Raw genomic sequence first — 14,934 nt, 5'->3', positions numbered from 1 at the left:
ATATATTGACAAACTTTGATGATAACATTTATACAAGATAGATACGTAGATAGATACTTTATTGATCCCCAAGGGGAAATTCAAGGTCCCAGTAGCTTAAGACATCACACACAACATACACTACAACATAAACAGGATGATAAAATAACAAATCCACTTAACTAAAAAGAACAGTAAAAGACACTAAATATACTAAAACAAGGATTTACATGGATGTGCTAAGGATGTATAAGCATGAGGCGCTTGCAGTGACAGTGCTGCTGATCAAGAGAGGCAGCTCTTCAGTCTGACGAACTGTGGCCGCTCTGTCAGGTAATCTGCAATCCAGGATACCAGGTGAGCATCCACACCCATCTGCAGGAGCTTGTCACCCAACCTGGCGGAGTTAGCCAAACTCTCTCTATATGACTCTATATGAGAGGGGCGCCCCCTGCAGGTGGTCACAGGTGCAGCTCTCCATAAAGGTGGGGGCAAAGATAATTAATGCGTAGCAAAATGGGTCGTTCTAGTTCATGTCTATGAGGGCAAAGTGGAGTTCAGTCAGACGCTCTGGTTCAGTCCCCGCCTGCACAGGGGCGTGTCACTGACGTACGACTGACGTTTGAACGCCTCGGATTCCACGCCAGACAGAAGCCGGAGTACAAAACAAACTTGGTGTACATCTTCATTAATGTTGATAATGTTGTTGAGCAGTAGTACACGCCCCCCTTGTGCGGGGCGTGTACTACTGCTGCCCTATTTGCATACATTCCCGGGGACAGGAAATGGCCTCTCAGGAAGTATCTTCGTAATCAACCATCTTTGGTGGGGGTCCAGTTCCTCCAGCAGGGCCAGCATGATGCTGCAGGCTGTATCTCCCTTCCTGTGCACCCAACACACACTCTAGGTTACGCTAGACTTTTTGTGGCACTGTAAGCAAAGAGTGTGTGTGTGTGAGTGTCAGAGATGAAATGGAAGGAGTGTGAATCTGGCCTTTATTATCATCAACTTCAGCAATTCCTTCTGAACACCATGACCTGACCAGTGTGTTGAGGGAAAAATGTGTCATTGTGCTGCTATTTCTGTGTTCAAACTATTTCTGTGTGTGTGTGTGTGTGTGTGTGTGTGTATGTATGTGTGTGTGTGTGTGTGTGTGTGTGTGTTTTTCTTTTTAAAGGGAGGAACACCTCATTGATGCCCCACAGAGGAGCTGTGAATCCTGTGCTGAAGTTCCAGACTCCAGCCACTGGGTCCTGTTGAAGCCTGAAGTCTCCACAGATGAGAGTGTCTCCACCTATAGCCTGAGCTCTCCTGCAGGGAGCTATGAGTGCTCAGAGTCTGGTCTGCGCTGGACATGTGATGGTCCAGTCACCCTGCAGTACTGCTTCATGGACTGGCATGTCTTTGCTGAAGAACTGGCCCACATGCAGTCCAGACCAGCTGGTCCTCTGATGGACATCAGGGTCATGTCAGGAGAGCTGGAGGAGATCCACCTGCCACATTTCCTCTGTTTGGGGGGTTTTGAGGCGTCTGTGGGTGATGCTGTGAGGGTCCTGCATGGGCGGGAGAGTGGAGTGTGTGTGGAGGTGTGTGAGCTGACCCGACACCATGCCAGGCTTCTCCACCCCTCCTTCTCTCTGTTAGGGCTGGTGTATTACCTGAGGGATCTGTTTTCTCCCAAAGTCCACTGTGAGCTGCTGCTCTTCTGCACCTGCAACGCTCCCCTGGTTCTCCAGGCCTACCTGGTGCCGACCTACCCGAACGACCCAGCTCACATCCGGGCCATCCTCCAGAAGGATGTGGAGAAGGAGAAGACAGGGGTGTGGATCGACAAACCCCGCGTCTTGGGCTCACTCCGGGAGATGGACACCTTTTGTGTGAGGACATCGTGCCCATCTGAGATTCAGCCCGAGAAGATGAACCTGTGGCCGCTCTCCACTGGTAACTTCTGTGAGGTGTACATGGAGCAGCCAGAGAAGGAATTTGATATGGAGGTCATCAGCTCTCAACAGCCCATCTGGACAGTCAAGATCCGCAGACGTGACTACTGCAAGCCCAGCAGGAGCCCAGGACAGGGCAGCAGCCAGGGGACAAACACAGGTGTACACACACACACACACACATACACACAAACACAGGTACTTACAGAGCGGCTGGCCCAGGTGCGGCCCGGCCTCATCAGCGGAGTGTCCAGAGGAGTCCTGAGGAGCACGCTGGACCGTCTCCAGGCCCACAGGCCTCCTGTGCTGAGCAGCAGGGAGGCTGAAGAGGTCCTGCAGAGGAGCCAGGTGCTGCAGGACCAGGTGAGCTGCCTGGTGGACATGGTGCACAGGAAGGGAGATACAGCCTGCAGCATCATGCTGGCCCTGCTGGAGGAACTGGACCCCCACCTGCATGGAGAGCTGCGCCTGTGAGCACCTGCAGGGGGCGCCCCTCTCACTCTGTGCTCAGTGTGTCAGCACCAGGAAAGTGTTTGCATGTGTCTAAGTCAGAGAGAGAGAGGGAGAGAGAGAAAGAGAGGGAGAGACAGAGGGATGGTACCTGTGAGTTGGACTTGATAAGGAGAGAGAGAGAGAGAGAAAGAGCAGTACAGCTATTACTCATTTTGCATCACACCTTATCTCAGGAAAGTTGGGTGTTTGTATTAGGACTGGGCGATATGGCTGAAAACTGTATCACGATATAAGTATTTCATATCAATCGATATAGATAATTATTGATTTTTAAAAATCTATTTCAGATAAGACCAGAAGGGAAAAAAAGTTAAATTTAAACACTTTTATTTTAAACTCTGGTAGAGTTGCACATACTAGCTACAATGCAAGATATATTTAGCCTAAAAAGGATAAAGTTCCTGTGCACAGCCTTCCAGGTGCTGGTGAGGTGCAGTCGTCAATAGATTAAAAGGAAAGTGAAGGATCACCGCACACTGGTGGAATTCCTTTGCTGGTTTATTTTTTAGTGAACAACGTGTTTCGATATATATTTAGCCTATTTATTTATGGACAACGTAAGGCAGGAGCTGTGTGTTGCTTTTAATTATCAAATGTTCTATCGAACATATTTTTCATTGATATCGATTACATGTCTATTGCGATACATATCGCTATCGTTTTATCGCCCAGCCCTTGTTTGTATGATAGTAAGATCAGTGATTAATGTGTTTTTGTTGTAAACTTTTAATTTTCTCAGTTCGTTGTGGTCTCAGTTTACTCTGACCATGTTTTCTGCGTTAAAGAAAATTATAAGGCTGATACAAGGACGGACCATGACTCTGGTCTCACATGAATCACGTCCAATCATGATGCAGGTCTAACATGACTCATATGAATCAAGTCCAATCATGATGCAGGGCTAACATGACTCATATGAATCAAGTCTAATCATGATGCAGGTCTAACATGACTCTGGTCTCACATGAATCAAGTCCAATCATGATGCAGGTCTAACATGACTCATATGAATCAAGTCCAATCATGATGCAGGTCTAACATGACTCATATGAATCAAGTCCAATCATGATGCAGGTCTAACATGACTCGCATGAATCAAGTCCAATCATGATGCAGGTCTAACTTTTCACTGGTGTTCCTCTGTCAGTACCTCTGTTTCAGATCATTAGTGTTAATCAGTACATTCACAACATAATGTCTGATCACTAACCAGTGGGTTTTTCATTTTCCATGGATGATTTAGTGTCTGTTTTCATTTGGGTGTGATCTTACTGACAGATCATAATGCATTCCTAGGAATCAGGGATATTGGCATTACTAATTACATTAAAATGACATTACAAATTATTAGATTATGTTTTACCCCAGGTACTTATTGTGCTATGTTGTTGCAATTATTAAAAACAAATAAACAAATACATCTTTGGTGGAAAGTTACAGTGATTCGGACAGTGTCAGTAAGTGGTGATTACATAATACTTGGTTTCCACAGTGCTGCCACCTTGTGGTCTGGAGTGCAGTAGATTACTCCGCCTATCCCATATAGCTTGGGCTCCTGCATGCTTTGCCCTGTTCATGGTAGCTTCTTCTGGTCTGGTTCACATGGAAACACAGCCTGAGACCCAGTGTGGAGAATGGGTTTCATACTACAGACATGCTCAATCAACCACAGATGGAAGAGAATGTCATACTACAGACATGCTAAATCAAACAACAGACATGCTAAATCAAACATATAAGAATGGGCTTTACATCGGACCAATTATCAGCACATTTTGTGTTTCCAAGAGGCAAGACCTAGCCTGGAAAATCCAGACCCTGGTAATCTAGAAAGATTAAGGGTCTGGCCACGAACAATGTAATGGCCCACCTCGAGGGGTGGCAACAAGCATGCATTTAAAAATCTCACTGCACGCAATTGGATTCAAATTCAAATTCATTTATTAGAGGATAACCCCTTGAGATGGACATCTCATTTTCGAGGGGGTCCTCAGAGTAACACAAAACACTTACACACTCACACATACTAAAGCTCTTCCTCACAACCAACCACCCCAGCCTGTCCCACCACTGTCCAAAGCATATTCACATAATCAGTATGGTAAGATATGAAGATATTACAGGAGAGAACCATATTTAGAAAAGCCACCAAAACAAACAAATATATAGCTACACTACTAGACCATGTTTACTCTGAATGATTTCGGACTTCGACGCAATCGGATAACACTACGACCAATGTGTACTGTCCTCCAACGTTGCAGCGCTGTCTTCATCAGTTTAGCTGGTTCCCCGGAATGCAAGGGGAAAAAGTAACGTGCATCATTGCTCTTTGCCAGAGTGTCTCACAGACAATTCCATTGTGCTCTCGCGAAAACTCTGGATTTTCAGGGTAGGCATGACCAGGGATTAAATTAAACTTAAGCTGATACATTACTGAATTGTTAGTTGGCACATTACGGTTAGTACATTCCTTTTATAGAATCCTTTCAGAAGTACTGCAAACACATCTTTAGTCGCTTCAGATGACTGAACCCAAAGAAAGAACAAGACCACACAAATAACTTCGATTAGAATATTTAATACGTGCAAACAGAAATCAGGGAGCAAGTGATGCCATTTTCACATGCCCTCTTTGTGAGTCAAGGTTTTAAAGACAGTTATTTATTTGTTTTGAAAAAAAATACATGTCGTTCCATACTGACACGAGCACAGCCATTTGTTGTGTACAAAAGTGCCCCAAGGGTGATAATTGATAAGTGGTTTGGATTGGCCTGGTCGTGGAAATCAGTTTCAGTTGGAGTGTCCAAAATGATCATCCAGAGCAATGAGATCTTGGTTTCCCAGGCTAGGCTGTATCCCTATAGATATGGCCAATCACAGATAGGAGCAGGCTCCATAGATGGGAAAGGGTATGCTGCACACACACATCAATCAGACCAAATGGACTTTACCTGTAAATGAACTACAGCTCGCTACACACCCACACACACACAGAAGGCTACACACTACTGTAGGCCTGCTTCACACATACACACACACACACACAGAAACACACACAGCGGGCTACAGACTACTGTAGGCCTGTTTCAAACACACACACACACACAGCGGGCTACACACTACTGTAGGCCTGCTTCAAACACACACACACACAGACAGCAGGGCTACGCACTACTGTAGACCTGCTTTACACACACACAGCGGGGCTACACACTACTATACGCCGGCTTCACACACACACAGTGGGCTACACACTACTTTAGGCCTGCTTCAAACACACACACACACACAGCAGGGCTACGCACTACTGTAGACCTGCTTTACACACACACCCACACACTGTATGATGATTGGAGGAACCGTCATAGAGGCTGGACTCTTTTTGATTGACAGCATATTTCGCAATCTGACAGGAAGTGTTTCAAGTAAGTTCAAGGTGCGTTAACTTTAGTGTTGGAAGGTGAATTCAAGAGGTAAGACAAGTTGCAGCTCAAATTCTCATAATTTGTGTGCAATACAGTCGGTTTCTATTTGTCTTTGTAAATAGCATACTGTAAATAAAACTGTAATGTGGAGTTACAGAGTTTGTGACTTGCTTTTGTTTCAGTATTTAGGCTAAATTAGATAGCTCGCTATATAACGGTGTAGCCTGGCTAAAAGCCCACCAGGGGAGATTAAAAATGAGACAGCAAGGCAGATGAACGTACAGAATAGTCACAGAGAAATAACAATAGTAGGCTAGCCTTTTTAAACTCCCCACAAGCTGCTATGTCTCAGAACTCTACTGTTTGGTCTATTCTGGGTTTTGGAATCATTTTTGCTCTCAAAGAACAATATAGCACCTTAATAATATTAATTTAATAATTTACCATTTTTATCATCTTCCGTTATTCCAAAGAGCAGCAACCGCCACTGACACACACACACACACACACACACACACACACACACACAGCGGGCTACACACTACTGTTGGCCTGCTCCACACACACACAGCGGGCTACACACTACTGTAGGCCGGCTTCACACACACACACACACACAGCGGGCTACACACTACTGTTGGCCTGCTCCACACACACACAGCGGGCTACACACTACTGTAGGCCGGCTTCACACACACACACACACACACAGCGGGCTACACACTACTGTTGGCCTGCTTCCTTGGACACACAATATAGATCCACAAGGGCATGTGTTTATCATGGCCAGGGCGATTGAATACATTCTCCTCTGTCTCCTCCTTCTGCCATTTCGTTCCAGCTAATTTTCTCAGTCACAAAGATCTCAAGTCCACATGCTGAAAGGATAAGAGTTTGATATTCTTTACTTAATTCAGTTCACGACTCTGCACGATTAAGCCCATTATTGACATCTGTCCTCACAATGTCTGCCTCCTTGTTGTCCCTGTCAAGGTGGCCTTAATCGTGGACACTGTGTCATACTCCTGTGCGGGCCTGATGCTAATATACCACGGATATGTTTTGGGGGACCACCCAAAATGAGTGCGGGCCGTAGTTTGGGAACCACTGATATAAAACAATGATCACTACGGTCTGACTGAGTTCAAAGTCACATGGAAGTCAAGGGCAGTAAACGGAACGCTTTGGATGGCTGCACAGACAGTGTGTGTTAAGCTACTGAAAAGTTACTTGATTCTGGAAATAGTGACGTTACCGCCAAGCTACTGAGAATTGTAGCTAGTTACTAGCGGCGCTACAAGCACTGGCTATACTCTCTCACACACGCTACTAAACTCTCTCACAAACACTACTATAGGCCTACTCTCTCACATACACTACTATACTCTCTCACATACACTTCTTTACTCTCTCACAAACACGACTATACCCAGTCATACATACATATAGAAGGAGTTATAATAGTGAGTGTGTATGAGTATAGTGGTGTATATGCAAGATCAGGGTTCTAAATTAACACCCGCCAACCGGCCAAATGTGGGTTAAAATTCATTTTGGCGGGTGTTAATAAAAACTTACTAGCCAGTTTGGCTGGTGATGCATGAGGCATTACGTGCTCTCGGTCATATATCCCCCCTGGCAGTAGGCCTACTTCCAACATTTCCCATGACCACTGTGCCGTAATGCTACGTGATACGCCCATTGATTGCACGCAGATTAGAGTGAAACCGGCGTGAGAGACTGAAACGAACGGAGCGTCTACCAGAAAACTCAAGAAATTAGAAGAACGAACGGAGCCAGAGCAGGGAGCATAGACTGAACGAGGAGGGAGTTAGCCAGTAAAGTAAAGTAAAAAGTACATAACACATGTACATAACACAAATACATAACACGTTACGAAATATTAACACAATTAAGGCATTGTGTTTACCTAGCCTATTTCCTTTTTGGGAGGCTGATGTCATGTAGCGGAGGCCGCAAAACCTGAAGCAGCTAGATTGTTTATTTTATTGTCTATAGCTGAAGATGGAGAGGACTGTGAGAAGCTTGTATAGGCAAAAATGATCAGTTTTAAAAAGTTGCCTGATCAGTGATCACCACCACCACACGCATCACGCACTGTGCGTAGCCAATAAATAGTAGGCCTAGCTGGACTGCAAACTGTTTTTTACTCTTGTTAGAGAAAGTATACAATGTAAACATGCACTAACAGCATGTTACATAAAGATGATACTTTTCAGGTCCTCTCTATAAAGATCCAACTTGAACGTAGGCCCTATGCTACTGCATTTAATTGAGAGCGCGTCTGAGCACACGTGAGAGGGAGAGAAAACGAGTAGCAGCTTCCAGCTGGCTTGTCATTGTTGATGATAATTGATATCTCCTTTTTATTAAGTTAAGATTAAACTAAATGCGGCGGTGGTTGGGACAGACTTATGGGGGCGAGAAGAGGAATGGAGCAGGGGATGAGGATATCGACAGAGAAATAGATATAGATAGTGTGTCCATGCCAACAATGTTAATAAAGATCAAATGCATTCAGTGACACTCATCTCATAAACTCATAATTCTCTTATTTTCACCGGAAACAAATTGGCTAGTAGAAATTCTGATTGGCTAGTAACTTTAGAAAGTTACCAGCCACATTGGCTGGTGATCAGAAAAGTTAATTTAGAACCCTGTGCAAGATTATGATAGTGTGTGTCAGACCAAGTATGAATTATTTCCTAGGCGCCCCCTCATAATACACACACACACACACACATACACACAAGTCAAGTATTGGAGACACCTTGTGCAGACTGCTATCACACACAGATAGGCTTCTGCAGGGAAATCACCAAACCTCTTCCATCGAGGGTCATCTGTTTTATCCAGAGCTTTCCCTGTAAGGATGTCACCTAAGCTATCCTGCTTGTCCTGTTGACAGTATTGTGCTAAAAGTCAGGCTTTTTAATTGTGTATTTCAGGTAATATCAATCAAATTGCAGTTGTGTTGTTTTGATTGAGTAAAGATAAATCTAATAAGAGTACCCAATTACAGCTCGACTGAAATTAAAATATAGAAATGCAAAATTAAAACGAAAAACAAAATGTAGAAAAAGTATTTAGGAAAATTCATTAAAATAGTGGATACAGCGTTTTGGAACCAAACTCATCATATTTACTTATCAGTGAACGGCATACACAGTGCATACAAGATGCATGGCTAATGCAAAAAGAGGTATATAAACATGTTTAAGACGCATGACTAATGCAAAAACAGATATATAAACATGTTTAAGATGCATGACTAATGCAAAAACAGATATATAAACATGTTTAAGACGCATGGCTAATGCAAAAGGAGATATAGTGTATAAATGTGTTTAGGACACATGACTAATGCACAGTGGCGTAACAAACCAATAGTGGGCCCAGGTGCGAGAGCGCCACGGGGGCCCCATATCGACATACTTTGGCCCAGGATGAATTAGCTCTGATACATGCAATACACATTAAGGGTGACTTCAATTGTTTATGCAAAGGGCCTGAGGCACCGAAGTAGTTTAGTAGTTACAGATTACAATTTCAAATAAAAAACACACGACTACATACATACATAACATCCATTAAACATTAAAAATAATTTTATTAACAGTCTGCAGGCCAGGGTAATCTAATATTACTGCATTAACATCAACTCGCATGGAATTATGGGAACACTCAATGAGCTCAATGCGCCTCTTCAACCCTCTGCTGAAACTGCAAGCGTAGATTGCTTGCTTATAAACTCGCACTGCGCAGAAACAAAACTTAATGTAGCCTAACTTATGTAACCGTCCAGAAACCAAATAAAATCATTCCTATGCATACAATCCCCAATATGCGTGAATTAGGCCATTAGAAGAAGGCCATCTTACGAGCCTTTCGTTGTGCAAAATCGTCAACGATGTTCCCAATATGTAATGCTCTGGCTCTCGTATTTTCAGTGGACAGGATAGCTAACCCACTGAGCCTCTCCTGCCCCATGCTGCTCCTTAGGTAGGTCTTAATAAGTTTGAGTTTGGAAAAAGATCGCTCAGCTGTTGCCACAGTCACAGGCAATGTCAGAAACAACATGAGTATACACTTCCCCGAATGTGGATGTTACACTGTCATAATCTACCACCAGCATTTTGGCAAGTTGAAAAATAGATGACTTCTATGAAATCTCTGCTTTAAAGCAAGACCTGAATGAGAGGAGTTGTGTTGGGAATGTCGGTAAAATGTCCCTGCTATAATGGTCTGACAAACGTCTTGCCTTTTCAAGCAGTTCATCATCACCTGCGAGTTGAAGGGTCATAGGACGTAAAGACTCAAACACATGACAAGTTTCCCGCATACTTGCAAATCTTTGGGAGAGCTGACTGATTATGATGTCCAGAGTTGCATTAAATACCTGCACTTTGAAGTATCTCTCTGCATCGGTTAAGCGCTCATCTTCCGATAGTTCGTCAAAGTGACGCTTCACTCTCCGTGCTCTAACATTTTCAAATGTACTCTGAACCCCCCATTTATTTGCAAGCGTCTGCGCTGCGCTGTAGCCTTGGCCTAAAAAAAAAAAAAGGAGGCAGGGCGGGGGTAGCGACGGGCCCCGGGAGGTCACGGGCCCTGGTGCGACTGCACTTGCTGCACCTACTATAGTTACGCCACTGCTAATGCAAAAGGAGATATATAAATGTGTAAGGATAAAGGATAATTCCGGTATTTAGCACTTGGTTGTTTTAATGACATGTTTGTGCATGCCTGTAGGTTGCCACTCTGAAAAGCCGATTCAAAACGAGTCAGAAAAGTCGAGACAGGACCAATCGTCAAAATTTCGGTGTCCACCACTCTAGTTCATCCAAAACAAACCAGAAAAGGGACTCAAAGTGCTAAATACCGGAATTATCCTTTAAGACGCATGCAAAAGAGATATATAAATGTGTTTAAGATGCATGCAAAAGGAGATAAATGTGTTTAAGACGCATGCTAAAGGAGATGTATTTAAGACGCATGCTAAAGGAGATGTGTTTAAGACGCATGGCTAAAACGTTTCCACAGCACTGTAGCTGTGACGCAGATGGTGTTCCTCATGGGGTGAAGCACCTCATTCGTCTTCAGGCTGACTTTTAGGGTATTTTTAGACCCAGGGTAAAAATGAGGTCCACACACACTCAAACATGCAGGCACAAACACACACACATATGTACACACACAGGCACACACACACACACAAACACAAGCACTCACAAACACACACACACACAAACACAAGCACTCACAAACACACACACACACACACACACACACACACACACACACACACACACACACCTTCTTTTACATATGATGCATTCTTTGTTTATCTGGCATGTCTAAGATATAAGTTGTTATGAAGTACTTGTCTATATACAGTAGTTTACCTTGCATTCAGTTAAGTTAATATTGGTTACATTTAAGCTTATGGTTTACCATAATAAACTGTTCATTCATTCATTCATCCACCCTTCATATATCTGTCATTGTGTGCCATACCTACTACTGCGCCAGTAGCTGATAAACTACTTGGTAATATTGGAGGTCAACTTAATATTAAAGAGTAGCATTATTTACCACTGATGCACTGTTCTATCCCATAATGTTCTAGACCTGCTTAGCCTTCACACCCAATGCAGTTTGCACACCCAGTGCTGTCTGATACTCCATAATGTTGCAAACATGTAACTTGGAAAAAGCACATTAAATTAGAACTCCTTCACACTCACACAAGGTGTTAGGTATGAGCTACACCAGGCGCGTAACTGAAGCATTCCGTTCGCAATGTGTAAAATCCATTTTAAAAGACTAGTCTATTTTTTCGAACGTACGGGCCGCTATAACGTTTGGTGTAGCTACTTCCATTGATTATAGTGGCACGCTTCAGTTACGCGCCTGGTGAAGCTCATACCTTACAGTCCAATCAGTCTGGAAGGTAGGAGGCTGTGGCCATGACGAGGCTGTTGTTGATGGTCTGCAGAGCTCTCTGTTTCTGTGGGAGGACGTCACTCCTTCCTAACAGATCCGGCCTTCTCTGAGTGCCTAGGATAGAGAGACTGAAATATCTACTGTGATTGAGGTGACTAAGACTATGCCGAAAAAGCTAAAGCACTTCCCATAAGCGAGTGTGGAAACCCAGACCAATACACAGCTGACCATCTTCATGTGTGTGATAACACGTTATATTGAAGCTCCACACTCTGGTTGTACAATTCAGTCTGTTTTGTGACTTTTATAAAGACGCTGTTGCGTTAGTCACTATCAGCATCATTAAAGTCTGCTAAAAAAAATTTTTTTGAGTACCCCGGTCCTTCCTTGGGGTCAGTCATCCGAAATGGCCCAGGACCTGATGTTGATTCTGCGGTTACCGACGGGCTAGAACACGAGTGTTCCCCATGCACTCACACAGTGACACACACACATGCACATACATAAACAAATACACACACACACACACACACATACAGTACACAAACACATACATAAACAACACACACACACACACACATACACATACATAAACAAATACACACACACACACATACAGTACACAAACACATACTGTACATAAACAAACACACACACACACACACACACACAGTGATACACAAGCACAAGTACAAGTACACAAGTACTCCCCTTCCGTCTTAAGGACCACAATGGAAACAAGCCTTTGGGCTTTATTGTGTTTTTTATATCATTTTGAACACTTCTCATTGATTGTTGTTCAGTAAAGTTTTCATTCATTCATAAACAGATACACACACACACACACACACACACACACACATACCATCACACTGTGACTGAATCATCACAGGGTATCACACACATACAGGACATACCTCTACTGATTTGACAGACACACACCCTAAGATGCATCCTGGGAAGTGCTCTGCATTCGAAGACACGCCACTTCTCCCATACCAGCCACATTGACAGCTCCCTGCGAGAGTTTGCCATTCACGTGAGTGTCACACACCCCTTTATTAACACACTTTGGCAAAACACATGTAGATGCCCTTACAACATGATTAAATTAGACAATAAATTAAATTATATGTTTTAAATGAGAAAATACCTCTCAAGAGTGATTTATGTGTTGGTGTGTGTGTGTGTGTGTTTGTGTGTCTGTATGTATGTATGTATGTATGTGCGCGTGCATCTGAATGTGCGTGCGTGTGTGTGTGTGGGTGGGTGTGGGTGTGTGTCTGTGTGTGTGTGTGTGTTTGCTTGTGTGTGTGTGTGTGTTTGTTTGCTTCCATGTCCTCTTCCAGGGCCTGAGTGGAAGTTCCTGGGTAGATTCACGTATGACTCTCTCTGATTACAGGAGCCCAACATACCATAAATCAACCAACAAATTTCAAAAAGCAACCATCTCTCTCTCTCTCTCTCTCTCTCTCTCTCTCTATTCATTTCTCTCCCTCTTCATCTCTCTCTCTCTGTCTCTCTCAGGACTTTGTGAAGGATATGCATCGTGTGTATTTCAAATGAGTACCTGTGAGTTTGTGAACGTCTGGTCTTTGCCATTTCAGAAACATTTCCCTCACCATTATAAAACGAACCCTGACAAATTGTATTTGTTTACAAACTCTTGTCATTTTGACCCCTTTCTGAATGTGTGTAAAACATTGTGATATTGTGAACACACACACACACACACACACACACACACAAACACACACACACAGAAGGAGGAAGGGAGGAAGAGCCTTTAACAGGACGAGAGGTGACAGAAGTCAAACAGTTTTTGTAAATATTGAGAAATGTAAAATTTAAAAAAAACAACAGTGAAATGTGAGTGGAAAGAACTGATTGAAATGCAGACAAGAACAGATAGGAAGAGAGAAAAACATAGAAAGAGAGGGAGAGAGAGAGAGAAATGCTGGAGGAAGAGAATAGGGGGAGGAGGGAGAGAGGGAGAAATGCTGGAGGAAGAGAATGGGGGAAGGAGGGAGAGAGGGAGAAATGCTGGAGGAAGAGAATGGGGGAAGGAGGTCTATTTTAGCGCCTCAGCTGTCCCCTTTATGTTGTGTTTCTAAAGGCCCGTCCATTTGCTCTCCTTCCCTCTCCCACCCCGGAGTCGGTCAAAGTTGCCAAAAATGACAGAACAAGTGTGTATGTGTGTGTGTGTGTGTGTGTGTGTGTGTGTGTGTGTGTGGCATTGTTTAGGACTGTATGGCTGTTTTTTTTGTCTTCCACACATTCTGAGAGACACCAGAATAACCCATGTTTGTTCTAAATAGTTATACTTAGTCTGTTAATAATCTAATAGTTTGGCTATTTCATCAGTCCATTTTAATGTTAGTGATACTGCATATTGGGGTCACGGTAAGTGGCTTTGGATGAAGGCATCTGCTAAGTAGCATGAACACAAACTTGGGAGGGGTTCCAGATTCCTGAAGATCACAGCTATAGAACCAGGGACAAGTGTGTGTTTGCATGTCTATTTGTGTGTGTGTGTGTGTGTGTGTGTGTGTGTGTGTGTAGAGAAAGAGCAAGAGTAGCAGTGATGGAAACACTAGGCCCGCTTAGGGACTTAGGAAGGTCATAGAGGGAGAGGAAGATGATTGGGGGTTTTGGGGTGGGAGGTGGGGGGTGTTCAGAGTACGGTGTCTATTCTCACAGCCCCCCCACCCCCCTGATTCCCAGTGCATACTCACCATGTATTGCCCATGCTGAATGGCTGTCTGTCTGGCTCATATATGGAGATGGGAGGGCCCACTGGCTCTCTGTGCACTATACTGGGTGTCCCTCTACCAGCAGCCTAAATGAGGTGGCTTCAAGACGGAAAAGCTCTACATTTAGTCAAGTCATCAAAGTGGCTCTATTTTCCGCTTTTGGTCCAGTTCAATATCTGTCCTTCCACACTAACCAAATTCAAAGGGATGTGAAATAGGAATTGTATTATTCATAAATCTAATACATTTGAATTTTCCTTTCATCAAAGACCAAAACATTGTGAGTGTTTTGTAGAAGTGTGGATTTGTAGTTAGATATGTATGAGGCGTTTTCCTGTGGCCTGTGGGATGTCT

The 14,934-nt window shown here is 43.6% G+C and overlaps 1 protein-coding gene and 1 long non-coding RNA gene across 2 annotated transcripts in view; both read left to right on the top strand.

Annotated features, from left to right (window-relative positions):
* The window catches only part of LOC121700216, a 1,725,899-nt gene extending 1,723,019 nt beyond the window's left edge, over positions 1–2,880 (top strand). The window contains 2 exon segments of the mRNA XM_042083025.1: positions 1,157–2,079; positions 2,128–2,880. Of these exon segments, the coding sequence (XP_041938959.1) occupies positions 1,157–2,079; positions 2,128–2,393 (1,189 nt within the window). The 3' untranslated portion in view covers positions 2,394–2,880.
* Positions 2,881–3,032: 152 nt separating this feature from the next.
* Positions 3,033–3,848, top strand: LOC121700302. Its single transcript, XR_006027166.1, has 2 exons — positions 3,033–3,289; positions 3,374–3,848. It is a non-coding gene; the product is annotated as an uncharacterized LOC121700302 (long non-coding RNA).
* The last annotated feature ends 11,086 nt before the right edge of the window (positions 3,849–14,934 follow it).

The sequence above is a fragment of the Alosa sapidissima genome, chromosome 24 (assembly GCF_018492685.1).
Source record: "Alosa sapidissima isolate fAloSap1 chromosome 24, fAloSap1.pri, whole genome shotgun sequence".
Taxonomy (NCBI): Eukaryota; Metazoa; Chordata; class Actinopteri; order Clupeiformes; family Clupeidae; genus Alosa; species Alosa sapidissima.
The sequence above is the reverse complement of the archived record's forward strand: the minus strand, read 5'-3'. Positions and strand labels throughout refer to the sequence as shown.